Source organism: Nycticebus coucang, chromosome 5 (genome assembly GCF_027406575.1).
Source record: "Nycticebus coucang isolate mNycCou1 chromosome 5, mNycCou1.pri, whole genome shotgun sequence".
Lineage (NCBI taxonomy): Eukaryota > Metazoa > Chordata > Mammalia > Primates > Lorisidae > Nycticebus > Nycticebus coucang.
In genome coordinates, this window is record NC_069784.1 from 96065647 (window position 1) to 96090183 (window position 24537).

Here is a 24537-nt window from a genome sequence, read left to right on the forward strand (position 1 = left end):
ATAGTCTATCCATCATAAGGGTGAGATTAGTATGGATGTGAACCAGGAGCCTAATCAGCTATCTCAACAGAAGCGAGACACTATTCTTTAAAGAATGAGCCTATGATAATTCAGAGATCAACAGGGCTGCCTCCTCAGTTTCAAACAGGGAAACTACTTCCTCACTTTCAACAGGCGAGATGGCCTCTACACCCAAAGCTGGAGCACTGTGGCTGGTGCTGCAGTGCCAGAACCGCCAATCTGGTGAAGCTGCAGGGCCAGAACCGCCAATCCCACCTGTGGGCTCACAGGTGGGATCCCTCCCCCAGTGATTCGGGAAGGTAAGATCTCTGCCGCAGTGGGCCCAGAGAACAGAGCTTCTTATGAAGTTTGCTTTGTAGTCTGAACTTGGGATGTGTAGCCCTTTTTTCTTTTCCATTTCTCCCTTTGCAATGGAAATGTCAATCCCATGCCTGTCCTGCTGCTGTTCTTTGTAAGCACAAAACCTGTTTGGTTTCACAGGTTTGCGGCTGGAGAGAAATTTGCCTGAGTATCCTCCATATCTGATTTAGATGGTATTTAGATGAGGCTTTGCATTTTAGACTTTAGATGCTGGAACAAGGTAAGACTTTTTGAGTTGTAGGGATGGAATGAATATATTTTTCATGTGAGAAGGACAAAAACTGGGTGGGGGGAGCAGGAGTGGAATGCTGCAGAATAAATGCTTTTGTCCCCCTCAAAATTCATATGTTGAAATCCTAACCCCCAATGTGATGACATTAGGAAGTGGGGCCTTTGGTAGGGATTATGTCAGGAGGGGGAAACCCTGAAAGAGACCCAGAGAGCTCCATTAGCCCTTCTGCCACACAAGAACGCAGTGAGAAGACAGCTGTCTGTGAACTATGAGGGTCATCCTCACCAGACACCACATCTTTTGGCATTTGATCTTGAACTTCCCAGCTTGCAGAAATAAATTCCTGCTGTTTGTCAGCCACCCAGTCTGTGGTATTCTGTTATAGCAGCCCAAGCTTGCTAAGAGGCCATAAATGTTTGCTTGAAGGAATACTGGACACATTAAAAATGTGTCTACAAAAGTATTATTACTATTTAGAAAGCAATGTATAAGAGCAAGTCCACGTTAACAAAACTGATGCCCTATACAGTAGTCAATTTTTGTTTTAAAGCGTCTTGAACATCGTTAATTTTTGAGATGAGTAGAAGTCCTTATAAGTGCTTCTTCACCTGACTGAGAGCACTCAGAGACTTCAGACTACAAAGCTTACTGTTTTCTTTCTGTTCGTAAAGGATGAATACTATGTACAGTCAGACTTTCAGACAAATGAGGAGAAAAATTAAAAATAAAAAAAGTTGCTGCACTTAAGAAATTTAGCACTGTGTATATAAAAACAACAGTGTTAGGGGTTATCTCAGTTTATTCATTTAGAAAATAGGACATGGTTTTACTATATAAAAATTGAAACTCACTGAATTAAAATTTTAGAAGACAGGGAGTTTGACTTATTCATATTTTTGCATCCAAAGTGCGTAAGTCAGTGCCTGGCACCAAGCAAATGGTCAATAAATGTTTATTCAAAGCCTTAATGAATACTAATAAGAGCTTTTAATATTGAGTTACTTTCCCCTACTGTCTACCTACTTCTCCTGTCCTCGATAATGGAAGCAGTAAAGAGATTTCTAAAAAACTAAAAAGAAATGTTATTTAGAGAAAAAATATAGATAGATAGATCTCACTCTAAATATATCATAGAGAAATCCTGTTGACAAAGCCCAACAGATGCTAAGATTCAGAAATGCATCCTCTCAGGTCAATGAACTAACGAGTATACTAAATATACTAAAACATTTGTTCAGAAAATGTAACTCTCAACACAAAAAGGCTGCCAAGAGGGAAGTAGCGTCACTGATGGGCACCAAGCTTGTTCCACCCTAATCTGTATTCTGCACTGTAGCCAGGGTTTTGGAATCATAACATTTGAATGTTTCATACTTATTAAAACCCTTCCATAGCTCCTCATGCTCTTTGGACAAAGCTCCAAATCCCTAACACTACAAACAAGACCTGCCACAGTCTGCCCCACCAACCTCCCAGCTCCCCAGGCCTCTGTGCGGCAGGCTCAGGAGGCTGCCCGGGGCCTGCACAGCTGCTGCCCCTGCCCTCAATGCTGGTTTCCTCCTCTAGGCCTGGCTCCTTCTCTTTCCAATCTCAGGTGAAGAATCACACATTTGGAGAAGCCCTCTCCCCTCAAGTTTCCAAACTGTGTTGGGTCTCCCTGTTACACAGGATTGTTCACCACAGTCAGAACTTCATACCTGTTTGCCTACCTAGACTGCAACACCGGGAAGGCAAAGATCACTCTGACCCCATTACTCGACTGGCACGGGGCCAGGCATACCAGAGGCACGCCATTTTGACTGAATAAATGGATGAACATATGAAAGCAGATCCAACAGTAAATCCTTACACCCTGATTTCACCATCTAGACATTTTAAAAATATAAATATGGAAATTATATGGGCCCCTTAAAAAGCCCAAGGGCTATCACAAAGAGCCTCTGAAGCCACACTGAATGTTGAAAGTGGGAAATAGGAGACACCCAGAAAATTAATTATAATTACTTTATCAGAATCACTATTCTATTGTACAAAGGCACTACATTGCCATAGGGCGTAAGAAGCACTACTACCATTTAATGTGTAGATGACACATCATAGGATTAGCCACAAATTTTCGTGATTATTGCTCGAGTTCCAACTCTACTTTGAATGAAATCATCTCAAGCAATAGAATAAAATTTTCATTATAGATAAAAGATGCATCATTTCTTAAATGTTCAACTTCCTGGCCAGGTAGATTATTGTTTTGTTTTGCTTTTTAATGAGATACTCTGTCACTCCCTTGCCCTGTGTAAAGTGCCCATGGCATTATGGTAGCTCACAGCAACCTCAAACTCTTGGGTTCAAGCGATCCTCCTGCGTCAGCCTCCTGAGTAGCTGAGACTACAGGAACCTGCCATGACCCCCAGGTAGTTTTTCTATTTTTGAAGAGACAGGGTCAGGCTGGTCTTAAAACTATTAAGCCTCCCAGAGTGGTAGGATTACAGGTATGAGCCACCAGACCTAGCCTAGGTTTTTGCTAGTTTTTAATTCCATTCCACATTTTCTGAGAAAGCAGAATCAGGTCAAGGCAACTATTCCCACTCTCTTTTTTAGCTGGCTTTTCTCTTTTCTCCATATTCTATTTTCTTTGCTTTTTCTGCTTCCTTTTCCTTACACCAGCCATCTCTTTCCCAAGGCTCAGGATGAATCTCCAATGTTTGTTTGTTTGTTTTTTGAGACAGAGCCTCAAGCTGTCGCCCTGGGTAGAGTGCCATGGCATCACAGCTCACAGCAACCTCCAGCTCCTGAGCTTAAGCTATTCTCTTGCCTCAGCCTCCCAAGTAGCTGGGACTACAAGAGCCGCCACAATGCCCAGCTATTTTTTGGTTGTAGTTGTCATTGTTTGGCAGGCCTGGGCTGGATTCGAACCCACCAGCTCTGGTGTATGTAGCTGGCGTCTTAGCCACTTGAGGTATAGGTGCCGAGCCTCCAATGCTTGTCTTACATAGTTTCTTGCTCCCCTGATTTCTAGGGAGACGATTCAGGGCCTTGAGGGGCCAGCCTCTTTGTCTGTTGTCAATGCTCCGGGCCTCTCTTCCTCAGAATCCTACCTCCATCTATTCTTTTATTAAAAGGTAGTGCTGTTGTTCTTTTAAAATGTAGGGACTAAAAATAAATAAATAAATAAATAAATAAATAAATAAACAAATAATAAACAAACAAATAAATGGTAAGGACTTAGAAGTCCATAAAAATGATGAAAATATAAATTTTTTTCTATCAGCAGAAATACAATTTCTAAGAGAGAAAATATCTTCCTTGCTAACACAAAATTTACAGCTACGAGAAGGAGCAGCAAAATGAGTGCTGAGCTCTAATGTCAAGTTCACCCAGTAGTTCTGTGATCTACGTAGCCTCAACCAGCGCTATCCAGTTGAACTACAACTAAGCCACAAATGAGAGTCATGTGTGTGATTTAAAATTTTTCAGTAACTACTTTTTTAAAAAGCAAGAAGAGATAAATTTACATTAGCCATATATATATTTAACCCAATATTTCTAAAACATCTCAACATGTAATTATATAAAAACTGATAGAGACATTCCATATTCCTTTTCTGTGTACCAAGGTTTTGAAAACCAGTGTATATTTTACACTTATATCCCAGTTTGGACAATGTGGCAGGCAGCCACCAGACAGGACAGTGCTGGTCTGGAAACCAGGAAGCAATCTGCAGTAAGTTTCACTGGGTCTGGCTGTCCAGCTGCTCTTGATCCTGAGCGTTTATAATACTCCATGTCCTACCCTAGTCATTGCTTTCTTACTGAGTGTGAAAATTTCTGAAATGCCCTATGGTTACAAAATCAACATATCTAAAACAAAACTTACTCTCTCTTGACTCCCCACTGCCTCTGCCCCAGCCCAAATAAGAAGCTCCTTCTGACCTCCTTGCCTCACAGGATGGTCCCTTTTCACTTCCCTGGTCAAATCCAAAGTCAACTTTAAGATTTTCTGCTCTTTTACCAGAACAGTCATCAGAGCACATGATTTGTTCCTTTATGGTTTCTTCTGCACTCTTAGTGAAATAAACCTAATTCCGGTCATAACTGAGAATTTAGGGGGCTTCATGTATTTTACAGCTTCTTCCTTAGTCCCTGTGCCTCAGTTTCTGTTCACTCTGTTCAACTGAGTGCTTCCTACGTGACAGGCACAGTTAAGGTGCAGGGGGTATGACAGTGAACACCACAAAGGTCCAGGCCTAATGGAACTCACATTCGAATAAGTGAGAGAATCAGCACAGTGCTGGGTGGAAGGAAATGTTTTTTTGTTTTTTTTTTGGCAGTTTTGGCCAGGGCTGGGCTTGAATCCGCAACCTCCGGCATACGGGGCCAGTGCCCCTCCCCCTTGAGCCACAGGTGCCACCCTGGAGGAAATGTTTTGAAGATAGTGATGGAGGGTGTACTGTAGAGAAAGTGGTCCAGGAAGGTCTTTTTGCGGAGTTTAGATTTGAATAGATAATTGAAGAAAGTAAAGGAAAAGCTATGCAGGTATGTGAGGAAAGGAGGTTCCATGTAGAAGGATTAAGAGATGAAAAGGTCCCAAGATAGCCTAAGCTTGGCGTGCATGTTCCAAGGACTATAAATAGTCAGTACGGCTATAAAAAGAGAGAGAGAGATAATGTTGGCAATATAGCCAGAGGCCAAATCATGAGGGTCCTACAGGCCATGACGAGTATGGACTGCACCCTAATTATGATAGGAAGTCCCTGGAGGGTTTGAAGCAGGAGAGAAACACCATCCAACTTAATATTTTTATGGCATCACTTTAGTCAGAAATAATCTATAGGCAGGTACGAGTCCAAACAGGGAAATGAAATGGAGCTAACAGCTGCAGTGCAGAAGGGAACTGTGAGTGTCCTGGATGAGGCTGGCAGTGGAGAAAATGGTGAGGACTGGGTAGGTCCTGGTACTGTGAAGTAGAGCAGTGGGGAGAGCCAAGGGCTGAGGGATCAGCCGTACAGTGGGAGACAAAGAGGGCTGCAGGTGGCTGGGCAGGGAGTAGAAGGAAGCCTCTGGCTTAGGTTGGGTGGGTACATGGTACATATCCAAGAATTCTGTTTCAAACACTTTTATTTAGATATTTAAACTGAGATGTCTACATTTCATCCTCACTTCAATGCAGCCACAGTAAGCTTCCTAAAATAAAATTTTCAGTGTGCCTTTTCCTTAAACCTTTGACAGACTCTCATAGTTTACGGAGTAAACATTAAACTCCTATGCCTGAAAGTCAGGGTTTTCCACAATGACCTCTTTCCCCAAACTGCCCTTAACCTTGTTTTTCTCATCACTGCATTATCCTCATAGTGCCTGGGAGACAAGAGTGTGTGTTTAATAAAATGTTTGTTGAATGAATGTACTTCTAAATTTTTGTCTCTCCTTTATGTTTACCCTTGTGCCCTATTCAAGAATCACACCAAAGCTGGCCCCCTCAAGGAAATGTTTGCCAATCACCTTGGCTATGTTACTGTTTCTCTTCTCTATACTCCTACCCTGTGGTGGGCTAGCAAATGTTTAACAGCTTTCTGAAAAGCAAAGCCCTGATTTATAGCACTTGCTGATATCTGTGATGTAAATGCATTCACTATGGGTGACTAGAAGCCACCAACACGATGTCCCTGGATGTGGAGTTGGGAGGAGAGGTACACGCTGGTTATGATGAGCTGGTAGGAGCCAGCTCCAATGCACCATTGCTCCTACGGTACCACTGTCTGCACCATTCATAACTTCACTGACTGCACAGTGGCTTCTAAATATCTCTCTATATAAATCTTTCTGTTACAGTATACATTTCTAAAGTATAAAAATTATTAATCAGCTGATTGACTTTAGGGCTTCCAAGTTCACATCCACAAAATAGAGAGTCAGACCCAAATGATAAAATTCCACAGTTCTACATCTCCTTAATTTTTCAGTGGAATTCTCCAAATGAGGTTGAATAAATAAATCATCATATTGAACCCTAAGGGGAAAGAAGTATGTGATGATATTTTAAGAACATAAATAGAAAATATGATCACAGAAGTCTCTATAAAATCATTTTTCTTTAGACAGAGTTGCAGAATAAAAATGTAGCTCTTCTGCTTTAAAGAATTCAAATGTATACACTGATCAGTCCAGGAAGTATAATTAGCCTTGGACTAAAGTATAATCATTGGATAGGAAAGAACACAATAAAATATGAAAAGAAAACTAAAAGATAGGAAATTGACTCTGAATCAAAGCACAGAGGGAAATAAATAGCTTTTGAAAAATTCCATGAAGTAAAAAACATCTGAATCCAGAAAAGTGGAAATTTTACGCTTTTTAGCTTATTTTCAGATAGGCAGGCCATGTGGGTAGTTTAAATCAAATTAAACTCTCAGGAGTTTAATTTGTCATATGAAAGTAAATTAAATAGGATGAAATCTAGATATGTTAAGGCAGAAAAACAGTCTCATCTTCAGTTCACTCAAATAATTAAAATATGCAAAAATTCAGATCCCATCTGATACTCTTTTTTTTTTTTTTTTTTTGTAGAGACAGAGTCTCACTGTACCGCCCTCGGTAGAGTGCTGTGGCCTCACACGGCTCACAGCAACCTCCAGCTCTTGGGCTTACGTGATTCTCTTGCCTCAGCCGCCCGAGCAGCTGGGACTACAGGCGCCCGCCACAACGCCCAACTATTTTTTTGTTGCAATTTGGCCGGGGCTGGGTCCGAACCCGCCACCCTCGGCATACGGGGCCGGCGCCTTACTCACTGAGCCACAGGCGCCGCCCCCATCTGATACTCTTACACAGTACACGTTTCCACTTCCATTCCCACTGTCACTCCTCTAATATCTCCAACCCAATCCAGGTCTATTTTCTTTAAGTGCTGGAGGATGCTGGCCCCATGTGGGCTTAAGGGGAGGGGTGAGACAACTGAGGTGGTTGTGGGAGAGGGCTGGAGGGTAAGGCCATGAAGAACAGGGCACAAAATCAGGGCCAGGGAAATGGGACACGGTGGAGCAGTGTAAAGTAAATGTATATTAAGTAATGAAAATGGGGTCTCCAACTTCTAGTAAAAGCTGTTTCCTTGCATGTGTATATATACATACGCACACACACGTACATTTATTTTTTACAGACATATGCCACTATGTCCAACTAATTTTTTTTCATATTTTGTAGGAATGGGGCCTCACTATATTGCCCAAGCTGGTTTCAAACTCCAGGCCTCCAGCGATCCTCCCATGATGCTGGGATTACAGATGTGAGCTACTACATCCTCCCTGTTCTCATTTTTTGTCTGCGTTTGAAAGCTCCACAAAAACTCACGTGTGCATGTGTGAGCATGTATTCTCCCTTTTCAGTAGACCCCAAACCAAGTATTATTTTATAAATATAATATATATTTTATATTTATATATAAATATTCATATATATACACATATATATTTATTTTATTTTTTTAAAGATAGATTATCTCACTATGTTGTCCAGGCTAGATCTGAATTCCTGAGCTCAAATGATCTTTCCACCCCAGCCTCTCAAGTAGCTGAAACTACAAGTAGAACACTGCATTTGGCTTATGTAAGACATTGCACATATGCACCTATGTATACAAATTATATTACAAAAAGCCTATCTTGTTTATTTTAAAATTCATCATGCTCACAAATAGAAAGAGAATAGTGGATTTCCAGCACTAAATTACTGAGCTGCTTCTTGTTCTAGCTCTGTACTTGCTTATCAACTGGTGACTCATAGTTAGTCCTATTTAATTATTGGCTTTGCAGGAGATTGCTAAAAATTCATAAATTTGGAAGTTGTGTAAATGAATGCCAACGTGCAGCTCTTCTTAATAGTTACAAATCTTCTGGAAATAGGAGAGCATGACACAAAAAAGACAGATTTAGGAACATTATCACCTTTTGGTTACTTATGTATATCTCTCTCCAATGGGCTTTATTTAAGCTTTTTTTTGAGACAGAATCTCACTACGTTGCCCTAGGGAGAGTGCAGTGGCATCACAGCTCACAGTAACCTCAAACTCCTGGGCTTAAGTGCCTTGCCTCAGCCTCCCAAGTAGGCAGGATTACAGGTGCCCGCCACAATGCCTGGTTATTTTTATTGTTGTTGTTGCAGTTGTCACTGTCGTTTTGCTGGCCCAGGCCAGGTTCGAACCCACCAGCCTCGGTGTATGTGGCTGGCACCACAACCTCTGTGCTATAGGCGCTGAGCCTATTTAAGCATCTTAACGCATAAAAGGCCACATCCCATTGGTGAGAAAGAAGTAAACTGCTCATTTTTGATAAGTGGTTTTAGGTAATCTGGATGCATTTAATAAATTTCACCTTCTGTTGCCCAAAAAGTAACTAATGACTTGAAAAAAGATTTTATGCTTTCAAAAACCAGCTAACTTTCCCATTTAATATGTTTGGTTCAAATATTAAACTACGTAGTTATAAATTCTTCAGGATTTAGGACTGCATATGTAATAGTAATTTGGCACAATGTTTCATAAGCTTATGAATATGCTACCTGATTTTATATATTTTTAAAAGTTTAAGTTTGCCCTATGAAAAAGAACAAAATACAGTGAATTAACATAATGTTTTACAATATTTCCCTAGACAATGTCAAGGAAAATGAATCTTCATAATGTATGGGTGACTACTTACCTGGTTTAAGAGATCTTCAACTTTCTTCTGCCATGAATCTCTAGCTGCATTTTTCTCTCGCTCTTTTAATTGCAAAAGTTGAGACATAGCTGACTTCTTATCCTCTTCGTGTTGTAGCCTTAACTCTTCACGAAGTTTAGAACACTCTTGTCTAAAATAACACAAATGCTCTTACTTTATAAAGAGAATTATTCTTCTCAGTAACTGCAGTTCATTCTAAGCAGTTTAATCAATTCTCTGAAAAAAATCTATGACTCTAAGTAGATTATTTTAAGTTAAGAACTATATAGGGTAAATTTGTAACTTACTCAAGATCACTGAAATGACAATTTATTAATGGCAGTATAGGTACTTGAACAAATAAGCCTTTGGACTTGAGGTTAGGTCTCTGCCTATTTTTTATTCAAAAAAATGAAATCAGAAAAAAAAAAAGAACTTCAATTTCTCTGCATCTAATCATGGAAAAATAATGCATTTGAAATACTCCTATTATGGCCTGGCCCAGTGGCTCACACCTAGCACTCTATGGGGCCAAAGTGAAAGATCGCTTGAGCTCAGGAGTTCAAGAACAGCCTGAGCAACAGCGAGACCCCAGCGCTACTAAAAATAGAAAAATCAGCCAGGCATCATGGCAGGCACCTGTAGTCCCAGCTACTTGGGAGGCCGAAGCAGGAAGATCACTTCAGCCCAGGAGTTTGAGGTGGCTGTGAGCCAGGCTGCCGTCATGGCACTCTAGCCTGGGCAGCAGAGTGAGATACTGTCTCAAAATAAATAATAAAATAAAATATATTAAAAAAAATTACTGCTACTCTGTCTTTAACAATGTGATAACATGAGCCATACAAGAGAAAACTGTTTTTGCTTATCTGTATTGATGAGATTATGCTCCAGAGTAAAAGGCACACCTGAGATTGTCGGTCCACTTGATTTCTAAGTCCTGGGCCATTCTGTCCACCCTGAGCTTCTCCTCTTGTTTCATGGTGGCAAGTGTTTCTTCATGCTGCTGCCTTTCTTGTTCTAGCTCGCCCTAAAGAATAAAGTTTTCAGTGAAGACTTGTCTTCAAAATCAAAGACACTGCTAGTTATTTCAAATAAGTAGAGTATTTGTATTACAACTTTTAAATTCTTATAGTGCAATAACTAGTAATGCTATACGGCAATATATGTATAAAACACTTCATATTTTAAATATCCTTGCCCAGACTATATTTATTAAAGCTTATCACAAATTATTTAAATGCTTTAAAGTCAGCATTAATCATCTTAATTACCTGAATCATTTATATTCATACTCAAAAATATTATTTATTCAAAACTTAAAATATTACAATATCCCATGGTGTGATTAAAATGATCATGTGGCATTTACCCTACTATTATGTAACTTCAAACCAGTGGTCCATGTGTTCATTGTTATGGTAATGTGATCTGATATATACAAAATCCCCGTAATAGGATAAATCAACAGGCTCTCTGAAGCCTACGGCTGGAGGTGACCTGTTTGGACACCACTGGCAGCCACTGGCCCCTGCCAGGACTGTAACTGCTCTTGGGGGTAGAGGCAGAAGAGGAGCAGATGATAATCCATCCTCCTGGGAGCACAGGGACCCTTTGTGGAGCGCCCCTCGCTAATAGCATGAGGTGCAGCAGTTTTTGAGGTGTATATCCCATCCAGATGAATGGGAAATAAGCAAGTTGATGTCGAAGCAGCAAGCACTGAAAATGAAATGCAGGTGTCCCAGTCAGCTGTTCTCTTCACTAAGGGCTCTGTCTGCCTCTAGTATCATTCTTCCCCCACCAAAGGTAACATTCAATGAAGTAGATTACTTAAAGAAGTATTTCATTTACTCGATGCAAAGTACTTTATTAGCCATTACTGAGATGGGATTTGAGGAAAGGAAGTACAAAAAACACTTGCTCTTAAGGACCTTACATGAAGCTGTGGTCAACCATGATGTAGCACCTGTATTTTCTCAATTAAAACTGTCAGGGCAGCGCCTGTGGCTCAAGGAGTAGGGCGCCAGTCCCATATGCGGGAGGTGGTGGGTTCAAACCTAGCCCCGGCCAAAAACCACAAAAAAAAAAAAAAAAAAAGAAAAGAAAAACTGTCAAGCAGACAGAAAGAGAACAGCTAATAGGGTTTTGCTTAAAGTTTATTATTATTTTCTACTTTTTGACAGAAGAACAATGTAAATATTATAAAGGACCTTAAAGAAATGATACTAAATCCATATGCTTGATTCTCAGTGCCAAGACAGTGGGGGGAAAATGCAGCCAGGGCAAAATACGCTAAAGTGAGGCAAGAGGCAGAGGACCTCCCTGACAACATGCAAATACCACTTCTATTCAACTAACACTCGTTAGAAACATTTCAACTATCTGTTGAAGGCTACATCTTTGCTACCTTACAACTGCAGCTGCCTTTTATGTTTGGCAATGGAAAAACCTCTCTTAATGTTAGAAACATTTCAACTATCTGTTGAAGGCTACATCTGTGCTACCTTACAACTACAGCTGCCTTTTATGTTTGGCAATGGAAAAACCTCTCTTAATAAGTCATCCAGCTTGGCTTCATGCCACAGAACACTGCCATAGAGGTTACAATCAATACACGGCCATTTGCATGAATTAAAGGTATCAAGTTGTATGTTGTACTAGCTCTAAATTCTAACCTATTCCTTGTTTTGTGTTTATTTTTTCTTCTATTTGCCAGATTTCACCACTATACAAAACCTTGCCTTATATTAACACTGTCATGTCACGTAGCCATTGGAGAAAAGTAAACAGAAAGGAAAGATGATTCAATGAAAACAAAATAATCCATTTTGTCAGAGAATTTGAAAATAGAATGGAATAAGTATTCAATGTACATAAATGTGCCTAAAAAAACAGAACTTCTGTATGCACCATGTACACGGTTTGTCCACTAAAGTGTTCTTATTTATATGCTTTTGAAATGTCGTCAATTTTAAGCTTAATAAAATTTTAAATAATATTCATAAAAGGCAACAATTACTAAATGATTACTACTTTACTAAGCACTATGCTGTAAACAGTTTATCTCACTGAATTATTACAATAACAGTGTATTAAGAGTGTTATTATCCCTCACCTGTCCTTCACTGTGCAGATGAGGAAACTGAAGCTTTGCCCAAAGTTTCATACTCAGTGGTAGATCCAGAATTCAATACAATCAGCTAACTCAGAGACTAGATTCTAAATCACCTCTCTGAAGGTGATTTCAGAAAAACTCGCTGACGGCTAGCTATCCCCTCAGTTTTATTGATTCCCTTCTCTAGCATCTAAGGCAGTCCAAATCTTTCCTGTGCTTCATAAGAATGGAAGAGAAAAGACAAGAGTATTTCTGTAATCTGTAGATCACAGAGAAGCATTTAGTTGCTACGTGTAAAAGCTCCAACTATTACCAGTGAAACAACTGCACATTATAATTGATATGGGTTGAACTGGGTCCCCCCAAAAAGATGTGTTGAAGTGCTCACTGCCCCCCCACCTCAGAATGTGACCATCCTTCAAAATAGGGTCAGTACAAATGTATTTACTAAAAACGATGTCAAAGTAGAATAAGGTGAGCCTTGATCCAATACAACTAGTGTTCTTCTAAGATGGATGATGTGCAGACAGGCATAAATAGAAATTACGCTGCTCAATGACAAGGAATGCCTGCAGCTTCCACAAGCTGGAAAAGGCAAGAAAGCACCCTCCCTGAGAGGTTTAAGAAGGAGCATGGCCCTGCCAACACTTTGAGTTTGGACTTCTAGCCTTCAGAACTGTGAAAGAATGAATTTCTGCCATTTTAAGTCATCTAGCTTATAGTACTACATTACAGTAGCTCTGGGAACTAATATGCTAATTACATATAACATAATGTTTAAATAGCTTTAAGCTAAGTGGCTAAATTATGTTTTTATTTTGCCAATTTTCAGATCACCATAAACTCATGAAATTACCTCCACGTTTAGCAGAGCATCCTTGGTCTCCTTTAGCCTGCCTTTAGTCAAGTCAAGCTCATTCTGAAGCCTTTCCTGGGAGTCCCGAAGACTAACAATAAGTCCTTCTGCACAGCCCAGACCTTGTTCACTTGTCCTTACCAGATCTTGGAGGCGAGCAATCTGCAAGCAAATCGAGTCTTTTTAACAAACTCATTATAACAGGCTAGCATAACAGTCTTACAGTTTCCTCTTAAAGTTTTTTCTTTAATTATAATTTTACTGAATGGGCCATTTCTTGGTAAATTTCAAAGAAAGATTCAAATGAAAGATTTTTTTGGAAAAAAATTCCATATTTAAGATATTGCCTTTTCAAGACAACCATGTAAAGAAACTGATATACCTCTCAAGCTACTACTTGAACAAAGAGAATTCCTGGTTCTGTAATATAAGGCATCTATTAGAAGGAATTAAAGCAAGATAAAGATTATAACAAAGATTGAAAAGAATTTAGTTAAAAATATTTTTAAAACCATTCTTTGAAATTGAATCCCCTTTATTTCATGTATGTCCATAGCTCCTGCTATTTGCAAAGGTGAACACATTTAGGTCAATATTGATAAGCTGGTAAATGTATCACAAAGTACAGTGTAGAATAAGCTATAATTTCTATGTTTCCACACAAAATATGTCTCATGGATTCTTTAAGAGTTGGATTTATACTCATCAAGTTAGACGCTAACAATTTGGTGATTAAGCAAATCTCTACCCTAAAATTATGAGAACTAAAATCCATAAATAAGATACGTACTTTAAATTATCTAGGAAAATGCTACGAAGTAAAAACTCCATTCTTGGCTCATGCCTGAAATCCTAGCATTCTTGGAGGCTGAGGCGAATGGGTACTTGGGCTCAGGAGTTCAAGACCAACTTGAGCAAAAGCAAGACCTCATCTCTACTAAACATAGAAAAACTAGCCCAGGGTGGTGGGAGAGGCTGAAACAAAGGTTGCTGTGAGCTATGACACCATGGCACTGTGCCCAGGGTGACAGAATGGGACTCTGTCTCAAAACAAAAACTAAAAACCAAAATGGCTAAGCCTTTGAAAATTCTATAATAATTAAAACTTACAATGTAGGAATATCTGAATATTCCTCCTTATAAAGACAAACATTAAGAAGAAAATTATGACAATTTTCCTTCAACCCCTCTCTGACTCACAGTTCTCTCCCCAGGGCAGAGCCTTCCCACCCTGTTCCTGAGCAGAATGAGGAGCAATATTGGTGGTTATAGCATTTGACTTGTTAGTGTCTCTAAAGGGATACTAACCTCATAAAAGGATTTGAGGAGTTTCCTTTGTGTGTGTGTGTGTGTGTGTGTGTGTTCTGAAATATTTTCATGCCAAAAGAATTACCTGTTTCTTGAAATTTCGGTAGAATTTATACATTCAGTCTTCTGGGCCTTGGACCTCTCTAGATGTATGTTTGACTATTTTCTTTCATGGTTATAACTGATTTAGGCAGGTAGTTCAACTACACTGAGTCATTTTAAAAACTTCAGTATGCATACAAAAAGACCTTTTTTTCTAATTTATTTTCAGGTAATTTGAATACATACAATTAGGATTTTTACTAATTATTATAATTTCCTGGCATATTTCATATAGTATTCACTTGAAGTGTTTAAAATATATGTTCTCTTTCTCTATTCTTTATCAGTTGCTGGTATCTTTTCTACTTTTTATATTGACCTGACTTGCCATAAAGGTGCGTTACTGTGATAAAGCAGAAAATGTAGCTTCAAGTCCATGTTCTGCCAGTATAAAATAAGAGTAAGAATATCCACCTCATGGAGTTACTATATTAAATTCAAGGACATAGCAAAAGACTCTCTAACTAGAAAGCAACATGTAAACATTAGGTAATACTCAATAAATATTAAGAACAACCAAATTTATCAACATGGAAAAGAACATTCTTTCGCAACCCAGAAAACGTTCAGGTGAGTAACAGTTGTGCATATAAGTGCAATACATGAAATAATTTATGAAGAACGGTATTCTGGTTATCACATAAAAAATTAAAAGAGAGGATCTGTTGAAAAAGCTAAGACTCTAATTAGAGATAATGAATACCTAAATATGTCAATTAAATGTAATATAAAAATCAAATAATAAATGATGAGCATGACTGATTAAAGTATGTTTTCTATATAAATTAATAAAAATTGATACATGTGGAAAACATCTGTTGCCCCCAATACCAAAAGCTCCTTTGGCATCTGGGAATCTACCCTCCTCCACTGGGTGGTCTTAGAAAGGATCCAACTCAAACTTGATCAAAGCAGAAACCAATAAAGCTGCCTCATTCTGTTGGCCCCAGGGATTGGTTCAGGGCAGGTACATGGTTTATCTATGCAGCGACCTCAGGACTTTAAGAGAGTTCCTGAAAAATGTTTCTGCGCTTGTACCTAAGGGAATATATGACTGAAGTATAAAGTCATCACAAAGGGAACAAATCCAGCTTAAGAGAAAAAGACAAGCTGAGCTCCAGTTCACAATTTCAGTTCTGAATCTACTCACGCCTGATGCTAACACTGTCTTTGGACTTTTCAGTCACATGGATCAGTCCTCAGTCTGCTTTGAATTGGGATTTTTGTCATTTTCAACAGTGATCAGAACACCGATTCCTGTTATTAATGTGTACACTGAAGGCATATAGTAAGTACAAATCTCCTCCCTGGAATATCCATCTGTCTACCTTTGCTCTTCTTTGATCTAGTCTCCTTGCAACACCAGACTGGAATTTTTTTTAATTACAAATATGGACATATGTATAAACCCCATTCCCCAAGCAAGCATCTACATGTTTTGTACTTCACATCTTCCCTCTGTCCCCAGGATAACATTCCGAATTTTTCATGTGGCTTCCAAGGCGTACCCCTGAATCTCTAGCCTCAGCCTGGCAACCCTCCTTGTCGGCCTCCTACTCATTAGAAGGAAGAGCAGCACTACAACTATGATTTGAGTTCTGAAATCATGCTGTCTAGACCGCAATTCTGGCTTTCCTAATTTACTATGTGACTTGGGCAAGTTACATAACTCTTCTGTGACTTAGTAACTAGTATCTACGGCATAGCTTTGTTGTTAAAATTAAATCAGGGAACAGTGTAAAGGACAGACCTTATGAAACTAAATAAGCATTAATTATTATTATGGTTGCTATCATACTCCAACTCTACTGGCAGTCCTACAACTCCTAGCAATTTCTCATGCCTTGGGCCTTCACGTAAGTTTTCTTCAGTTTATTATTCTGACAAGACCTTGTTAATTACACACCACTCTTTTGCAATATAGGACAGACTCATAATTACGTGTTTCCCTGTGTCTCCATGGTGGTAGAGACTATGTCCAACTTATTCACCACTAAAACCACAATGCCTAACACAGTGCTCTGTACCTAGGAGCCGCTCAATATTTATTGAACAAATTAGTCGACTGCAGAAAAAGTTCATATATACCTACTAGCAACTGAGAAGTAGTGAGATCTCTTTAACATCTTGATACACAGGTATTTAACTTCTTCTAAAAGTACCCTCAATGCCCTTGCTTTCTTGACCTTGTCTTATGCCAGGGCACCTCTAAACGAGAGAAAGGCAACCCCTCACAGGACTGAAGTGGCTCCAGGGCATGGGCAGAGAAGCAAACAATGTCTATATGAATTAGAAAAAAGATTCCCTTTCTTCTAGAGACAAGAGTTCCATGAAAATTTAAGTTGCTTCTAAATACTACTGATTTTTGTCGATAATCCATAATTTCCTACTAAGGTCAGTTGTACAGAAATGAAACTGCTGAGTCAAGGACATGCCCATTTTTAAGGCTTTCGTATGTGCTGCTAAATCTCTTCCCACGAAATTTATACAATTTGATGTTCCCACCAGCAGCTTCTTTGCTTTCTTTACCCTTCTCAACACAGCATGTTCTCACTTTGTGTTTTCTTATTGGTAATTTTGTAGCAATGGAATAGCAGCTCAGTGATTCCATTTCTAGTTCTTTTTTTTTTTTGTAGAGACGGAGTCTTACTTTACCACCTTCAGTAGAGTGCCATGATGTCACAGGACTCACAGCAACCTCTAGCTCTTGGGCTTCAGCGATTCTCCTGCCTCAGCCTCCCGAGCAGCTGGGACTACAGGCACCCACCACAACGCCCGGCTATTTTTTGGTTGCAGTTCAGCCGGGGCTGGGTTTGAACCCGCCACCCTCGGTATATGGGGTCGGCGCCCTACCCACTGAGCCACAGGTGCCACCCCATTTCTAGTTCTTAAAATGACAATAAACAAATTGTTTTTTTCCTGTTCTTCTTTAGTCTATAAAAAGTTTAGGTGTCTGTATTTCTCTTATTGTTTTGTAAACACTCTTAAGGTAATACAGATATAAATTCTCTGTCAGTCATATAATTAATGAACCATTATTCCATCCATCCCAACTTTTCCTCTCTTTTCATTTTACTTATGCTTTAATACACAGATGTTCTGGGCCCATCTGTGCAAATACTCTGTTTTTAATTAATGACATGAGTTCAAAAGGCTTTATTTGTCCTAAGGTTTGTCACTTATGTTTTTGTATTTTATTTTATATTCATAGTCATGATTTCATGTAACATGTCAATCCTTAACCCATGTTGAACTTTTTTGATTTGAGGCTGAAATTTTCTTTCACTCTCGTTTTCCAGTCACATACAGTTTTCAGAGGAGTGTCATTCATATACAGAATTCAGATTAAGCCTGTGGACTCTAGCTACCACCCTACAATTCCATTAAAATTGAGGAAGATAGTATAGAGGATACTAAGCTAATATTGGGTAAAAGAGCACAGAATCTTCTTGCATTTTCTTTCCCAAATAGTAAAGCTCTCCTTTGTTTTGATTTTCCCAAAAAAGCTACCTTGGTTTAATGTTTTTAATAGTAAATTTTTACCTAGTGGGATATAAACCAATGTGCTATAAAAACTTCAGCATAAATTAAGTTCTTTTTGTTGTTTTTACTCCAGGTATGTTACCTTCACTGAGGCTTACCTACCTATACAACGTCACCAGAATAAGTCATTATTATTGTTACTACATATAACATAGGTGATAGGCCTAAAGAGTTCTTGCCTCTTGATTGGCTGTATTCAGCTTATCTTCCAGGACTTTCTTCAGGTTTTCTAGTTCTTGCTGAATATGACTTTTATCTTCTTCCAGGTTTTGTTTCTCATTTTTATGTTGTTCCTCCAATTCCTTATAAAAAGAAAATTTTTAAAACTGTAGATATTACACATTTTATAAATTTTAAAAATTGCAAGTATTATATATTTTACTTTATCTTATATACTTTACATACTTTGAAGACTCCAAGGAAAAGACTATTCCGTTTTTTGATACTTTGCTCTTTGAATTGGCCTTACCCTTAATAATAATCAGGTTAACAGTGCCTCTAACCCTAGTGGCTTAGACTCTATCATTCTGAATCACTCATAATATAGTCATTAGAACAATGTTTTAAGTGGTAAGAACATGTGACTAGACTAGGTCAAGCCAAAGTTAAGAAACAGGAAAGTATGATACTAACAAGAACTTGGTAAAAGAAAGGAAAAAGTTTAATTATCTCTTAAATCCAAAATTCTTTTATATTTGCTTAACAAACAAAATCCAGCAACAGCTCTGCAACTCAGTGGAACTAGTACTAAAACATAACAGAGAATTAGCAATTACAAAATTAAAGTAATTGAAGAGCAAAACCAGTACTGAAGACCACTTATTATTTGCCAGGCACACTATTTAATATTTGGGTAACAAAGGCCATAAGACATGGTACCTGCCCTTAATAAGCTCCTGGTATCAAGCAATTAAAAAATATCAATTAAAACAGACATGTTCATAGGGAGTACAGGAGTGTCTGAAAGGAGAGCTGATAACGTGTAGCTTGGTAGAGAGAAATCTTTAGAAAGCAATTCCTAAGTACAGTTTGAGGGAATACACCAGCAAGGAAAGGCAATGTAGCAAGAGGGGAATACAGAATACCATGAAGGCAGCACGGAGTGTAAATTTTTCCTTAGTGTAGGGTGAGAAGAGCAATGAAGAGGGTTCTGTGTGCCTGGGTTTGATAATTTTCTAAGGAGACTCAAAGGACTAAGTAAGTATACAGTCATACTCATGGTTGTGATTTATTATAGCACAAGGATACACAGCACACTCCACGAAGGGAAACGCAACATGGGTCAGTCTACGGAAAACCAGGCATGGCTTCCCAGAGCTGTCTCCCACAGCACACAGTACCTCCAACGGGTCGTCTGGCAACTTGTGTGGGATTTCTGTCAGGGAAGCTCACAAGAGACTCAATACCCAGCTTTTTCATCAGGGAATGGTCACATAGTGTACCTCCCTCCTGAGACATACCAAAATTCCAGACTCCCAGAAAGAAAGCAAGTGTTTGGCAAAAAACACATCATTTGCATATACAGTTTAGGCAAAGTGAGCCATTCTTACCAGGAAATGCTGGGAATCCTCCCCAAATCCAAATCCCCAGATGCTAGCTAGCCAAGGGCCAATTGCCTTTCTGACAGCAGTCTCAAGCCTGCTATGTTAAGTATTTCTTGCATGGGTTCTCTTATATTCATTCTCAAATGGGGGTGGTGGGGCGGGTGAATTAAACTTCTAATAGACAATGTAATTCGGTGTGTTTTCGGTTGCTTTTTTTTTCTTTTCTTTAGAGACAAGGTCTCACTCTTGCTCAGACTAGTACGAACTCCTGAGCTCAAGTGAGACACTCACCTCGGCCTCCCAGCATGCTAAGATTACAGGTATGAGCTACCACACCTGGCCTTCCTTTTTTTTTAAGACAGGGTCTTGCTTTGTGTTACCTGGGCTAAATAAAAGGCAATGGCATCATGATAGCTCACTGCAACCTCAAACTCCTGGACATAAGCAGTACTCCTGCCTCACCCTCCCAAGTAGCTGGGAGTACAGGTATGTGCCACCATGCCCAGCTAATTTTTCTATTTTTTCTAGGAATTGGGTCTTGCTATGTTGTTCAGGTTGGAATCAAACTCCTGATCTCAAGCAATCCTCCTACTTTAGCCTCCCGAAGTGCTAGGATTACAAGTGTGAGCCACCAAGCTCTGTCGTGTAATTCTTGTTGATAATTAAATAGTAAGGAGTGGAGAAGTCATCTTTAGCTAAAGTTCCTTAAGAGACAATTTGACATTGGAGAAAGACTATTCTGGAAGACTGGTTTTTGCTTAGACTCAGATGTATGCTACATAGGCAAGCGTGGACTGAAGCAGCAAGTGACATACAAGTTTTTGTGATAAGAGAGGGGTACAAATTAGTTTGCAGTGGAGGTATTTATTATGTTCACATACAGGAAATTTCACATCATAAGAAACATAAATGGTTTAAGGCAGGTTTTTAGGTGACTGAGAAATTAAAATTTAATTAGGTAAAGAGATGAGGAGTAATAAAGCAATGAGGTAAAAACAATCCTGATAAAATATGTCTTGATTCCAGAGCTTAGAACTTAATAGAGACAGGATGCTCGCAATTTAAATATTCCAATAAGAAAGGAGGAAGCTATACTGAAAAAGATATAGAAATGAAAAAAAATAACAAAAGATAATGAGGAAAGAGATTACCAAAGCAGCAGTTATCACTAAATACGGTGCAGTGGCTCATGCCTATAATCACAGCACTCTGGGAGGCCAAGGGGTAGGGTGCCTGAGCTCAGACCAGCCTGAGCAAGAGTGAGACCCTGTCTCTACTAAAAATAGAAAAATCAGCAGAGCATTGTGGCAGGTACTTGTAGTCCCAGCTAATCAGGAGGCTGAGGCAAGAAGACTGCTTGAGCCCAAGATTTTGAGGTTACTGTGAGCTATGACGCCATGGCATTCAACCCTAAGGTGACTGAGTGACACTCTGTCTCAAAGTAAGTTAAGAAAATAAATAAATAAGATAAATAAACTTTACAATAACACCTTGAACACTTGATACATGTACACATAATTAGAGTTGTGCAAACTGGTCCTGGAACAGTACACAGGCACAGAGAGAACTGCAATGAGAATCTTGAGAAACAGCATGTCACTAATTTTTGTCTCTAGCTACATACACATAATAGTAAGTTTAGAAAGAAATAACATTCTAAGAGAAAATTTTATTTCAATTTTTAATTAAGTTTAGGGCATAACTGTTTTTTTCCAACTGGTTGTGTCACAAACAGAAGGGGCACTGAAGCAGATCAATTCATATCCTATCTCTTCCACTTACTAGGTTTGTGACTCTGAGTAAATAATTTAGGTTTACTAAACCTTCTTCACCATCCATATTAAAAAAAATGATTTCAATCTCCACATTATGAGTATTGAGGAATATAAAAGAGAAAGCTCTTTGTAATCTACAAGATGCTATTAGAAAAGCATATAGCAACCATCATTAAAAATGCCTAAATGGGGTATTTAGTTGCCTGGGGTGTGACAGGTCTGAAGCTGAATTTGAGGCCAGCCTGACTTACTGCTGCATGTGCTGAGCACAAGCCCTCTTCAGTAAAATAGGCACGACCCTCAAACCAACAACAGTGTCATAGGATTAAAATTAAAAAATACGTAAAATATCACTGGAGTGTCTGACACACAGTAGGAACTACTAATAAGTAGATTTATTACCACATGCTGGAATCTGGCTGAGTACTCAACGCTTTATCTCACTTTATCCTTACAGTAACATTTTAAGACAGATGGCATCTTCTGTCAGATGAGGAGCCTGAGGCACGGCTTCGGTGCCTGAGGTTATGTGGCCAGTAAACAAAGGGCCGAGTAAGGCCAAGGGCCGCCAAATACTTTGCTTTTTCTTCTATGCAATTTTGTCTGTCATGTATCACTATTAGCAAGGTGATTACTTAATTGGGGGAGAAAAAAAAAAACAAATCATTTTCCCAGAGAAAGAAACATACACATTCATCTAGGAGAGAATATGTGCTTCAACTAGCTGAGGTTTCCTGAGGAGCATGTATCTCCTGGGTTGTCTCATGAAGGGATGGCTCAAGATCAAAAAGAGTTTTTTTGTTTTTTGTTTTTAATCTGAATGATATTTTTGTCAGAAAAAAAGAAAATAACAGAGAATTGCCATTATGGCTTAAAGAAAGTAGCAATGCCTCCTATCAATTCAATAAATTACATCCTATATCAAGAACTTTCACATTATTTTATGTTATTTTGAACCATGATTTAAAGAGTAATTACGAGACAACAGCCATCAAAATGAAACAAATCATTATTTTACAACATAAGTCATGCTGGGCCATTATCAGAAATCCCATCAAGTTGCAATGTAATGATGGACAGAAGTTTTGCTTACCATTTGCAGTTTTTTCTTATCCTTAATCGCATTACTGTGGACAGCCTCCATCGCCATATGGTGCTTCCAAGCTAATTCTTCCAAAGTCTTAGAATGGGCCTCGTTTAATTGAGTCACCTCCTCTTCCAATCTATTTTGCAGGGTTTTTAGCTCCATTTCATAATATTCTTGCTGAGTTCTCTTTGCTTCATTTACTTTCTAAAATTAAAACAGATAAAAGTCAGTAATTGGCACCTGCTTTTTTCATGACTGCCAGGGTGATCTGACGACCCTATAAAGATGTAAGTTTGAAAGAACTGAGTGCTATGGGATCTAGACTATGAAACATGAGAACAGATCATTGGTGTTCTCAGTGACAGGGTGGCACAGAAAAAATGAAAAAAAAAATACTGAAGAGATAAAACCCGAGCTAGGAGTGATGGCACACTCTCTTATTTACTCTTCACAACAAACCCATAAGAAAAGTAAAGATGAGAAAATGTCAAACCTAGGTCTGACGTCAAAAGCCTGCATCCATAACCATTTCTACTGCCCTCCCGCACTCTGAAGGATGAGAAGTAACTCACCAGGCAGCAAAGTTTAGGGAGACACAGAGTCCACGCAAAGGTACAGTATGGTGGAAAACAGGGTATGAGACTGGGGGTGGAGACGGGGCTCAGAAGTAGGGGGTCAAATAATAAGAAGCGGTCTTTGCACCAGGAACTTTAGATTTTACTCTGAAGGCACTAAGAAATCACTGAAGTTTAAGATACTTTTTTTTAGAACAATCACCTTGGCAGCAGGCTAGTGAGCTGACTGAAAGCAAGGAGAGCTGTGAGGAGGCGGTAACTATAGCCCAGGCAAAAAGAGGTGCCTCACCCTGAAATCTGTGAGTGGGTAAGAGGAGGGGAAGGATGGAATAAAACGTATGAAGGAAGTAGAACCAACAGGACCTAGTGACAGACAAGAGGCTGAGAAAACAAGAACAACCTGGTGAGACTCAAGAATGACTCCCAGGGTTCCCAGTCAGCAATTAGACTGTGGTGCTACTGGTGGAAATAAGCGTAAAAGAAATATAGTACTTTTAAGAGGAGAAAGTTCTGGGCATGCTGGCTTGACGTGTCTGTGAAGAACTTAAATAGAGATACCCAGTGGAAAGTTAGATATATAAAACTCAAGTTCAGGAAAAATATCTAGCCTGGACCTACAGATTTAGAACTGACCAGTCAACCAGGGGTGGTTGATGGTACTGGAATGCAGGGGTGTGTAGAGGATAGAAAAAAGCCTGGGAACATCAACGATAAGAGCCCAGATGGAGGAGGGAAGCTCACGAAGAAGACTGCAAGGCCAGGGAGGTAAGAGAGACAAAGGGACATGAAATACCAAGAGAAGGGAGACACTGCAAACCGGCGGGTAGGAAGTAGTGACAGTAAGGTAGGACCCATGACTAGGACACCACTGGGGACCGGGGCAAAAGCAGATGCTACGGAAAGGTGGTACCAGCAGACGGCGCCAGGCTAAGCAGAGAACAGAAGTGAGCCAGGAGCCAGAAGAATAAACATTATCCAACATGCTTAGCTGTGGAGGGAAGGAGAAAGGAAAGAATATCCAAAACCCAAGACTACAAATATACACCACATTGAAATACGATTTTATTCAGTTTCTAGCTTGAAATAGGTTGAAATATCTTAAGGTTTTATGTTACAGACCATCACCCACATATTATGAACACACCCACAGTAAGGTACAGTCTAGCTACAAACCCTTTTCCTCAAAATAAGAACAAAAAACAACTGGAGGAGTAAGACATGTACTATTACTGTGGAGCAGGAATAAACATACCAAATATTTCAAATCTAAGAAAGAGGACAATGGAACTTCTCTTCCTTTCCTCCTTTTGAGAATGGGTACTCTGTCACCTCTTA

General features: G+C 39.2%; 1 protein-coding gene across 11 annotated transcripts in view; it reads right to left on the reverse strand.

Annotated features, from left to right (window-relative positions):
* The window catches only part of FAM184A (family with sequence similarity 184 member A), a 128003-nt gene that overhangs the window by 43161 nt on the left and 60305 nt on the right, over positions 1-24537 (reverse strand). For all 11 annotated transcript variants that reach the window (XR_008380161.1, XM_053591441.1, XM_053591450.1 and 8 more), the window contains exons 5-9: positions 22634-22831; positions 18401-18523; positions 13269-13430; positions 10206-10327; positions 9301-9451 (exon numbers count right to left, since the gene is read on the reverse strand). Coding sequence is in view for 10 of the 11 variants with exons in the window: in XM_053591441.1 (XP_053447416.1) it covers positions 9301-9451; positions 10206-10327; positions 13269-13430; positions 18401-18523; positions 22634-22831 (756 nt within the window). In the remaining variant the exon portion in view is untranslated. The remainder of the gene's footprint in view (positions 1-9300; positions 9452-10205; positions 10328-13268; positions 13431-18400; positions 18524-22633; positions 22832-24537) is intronic.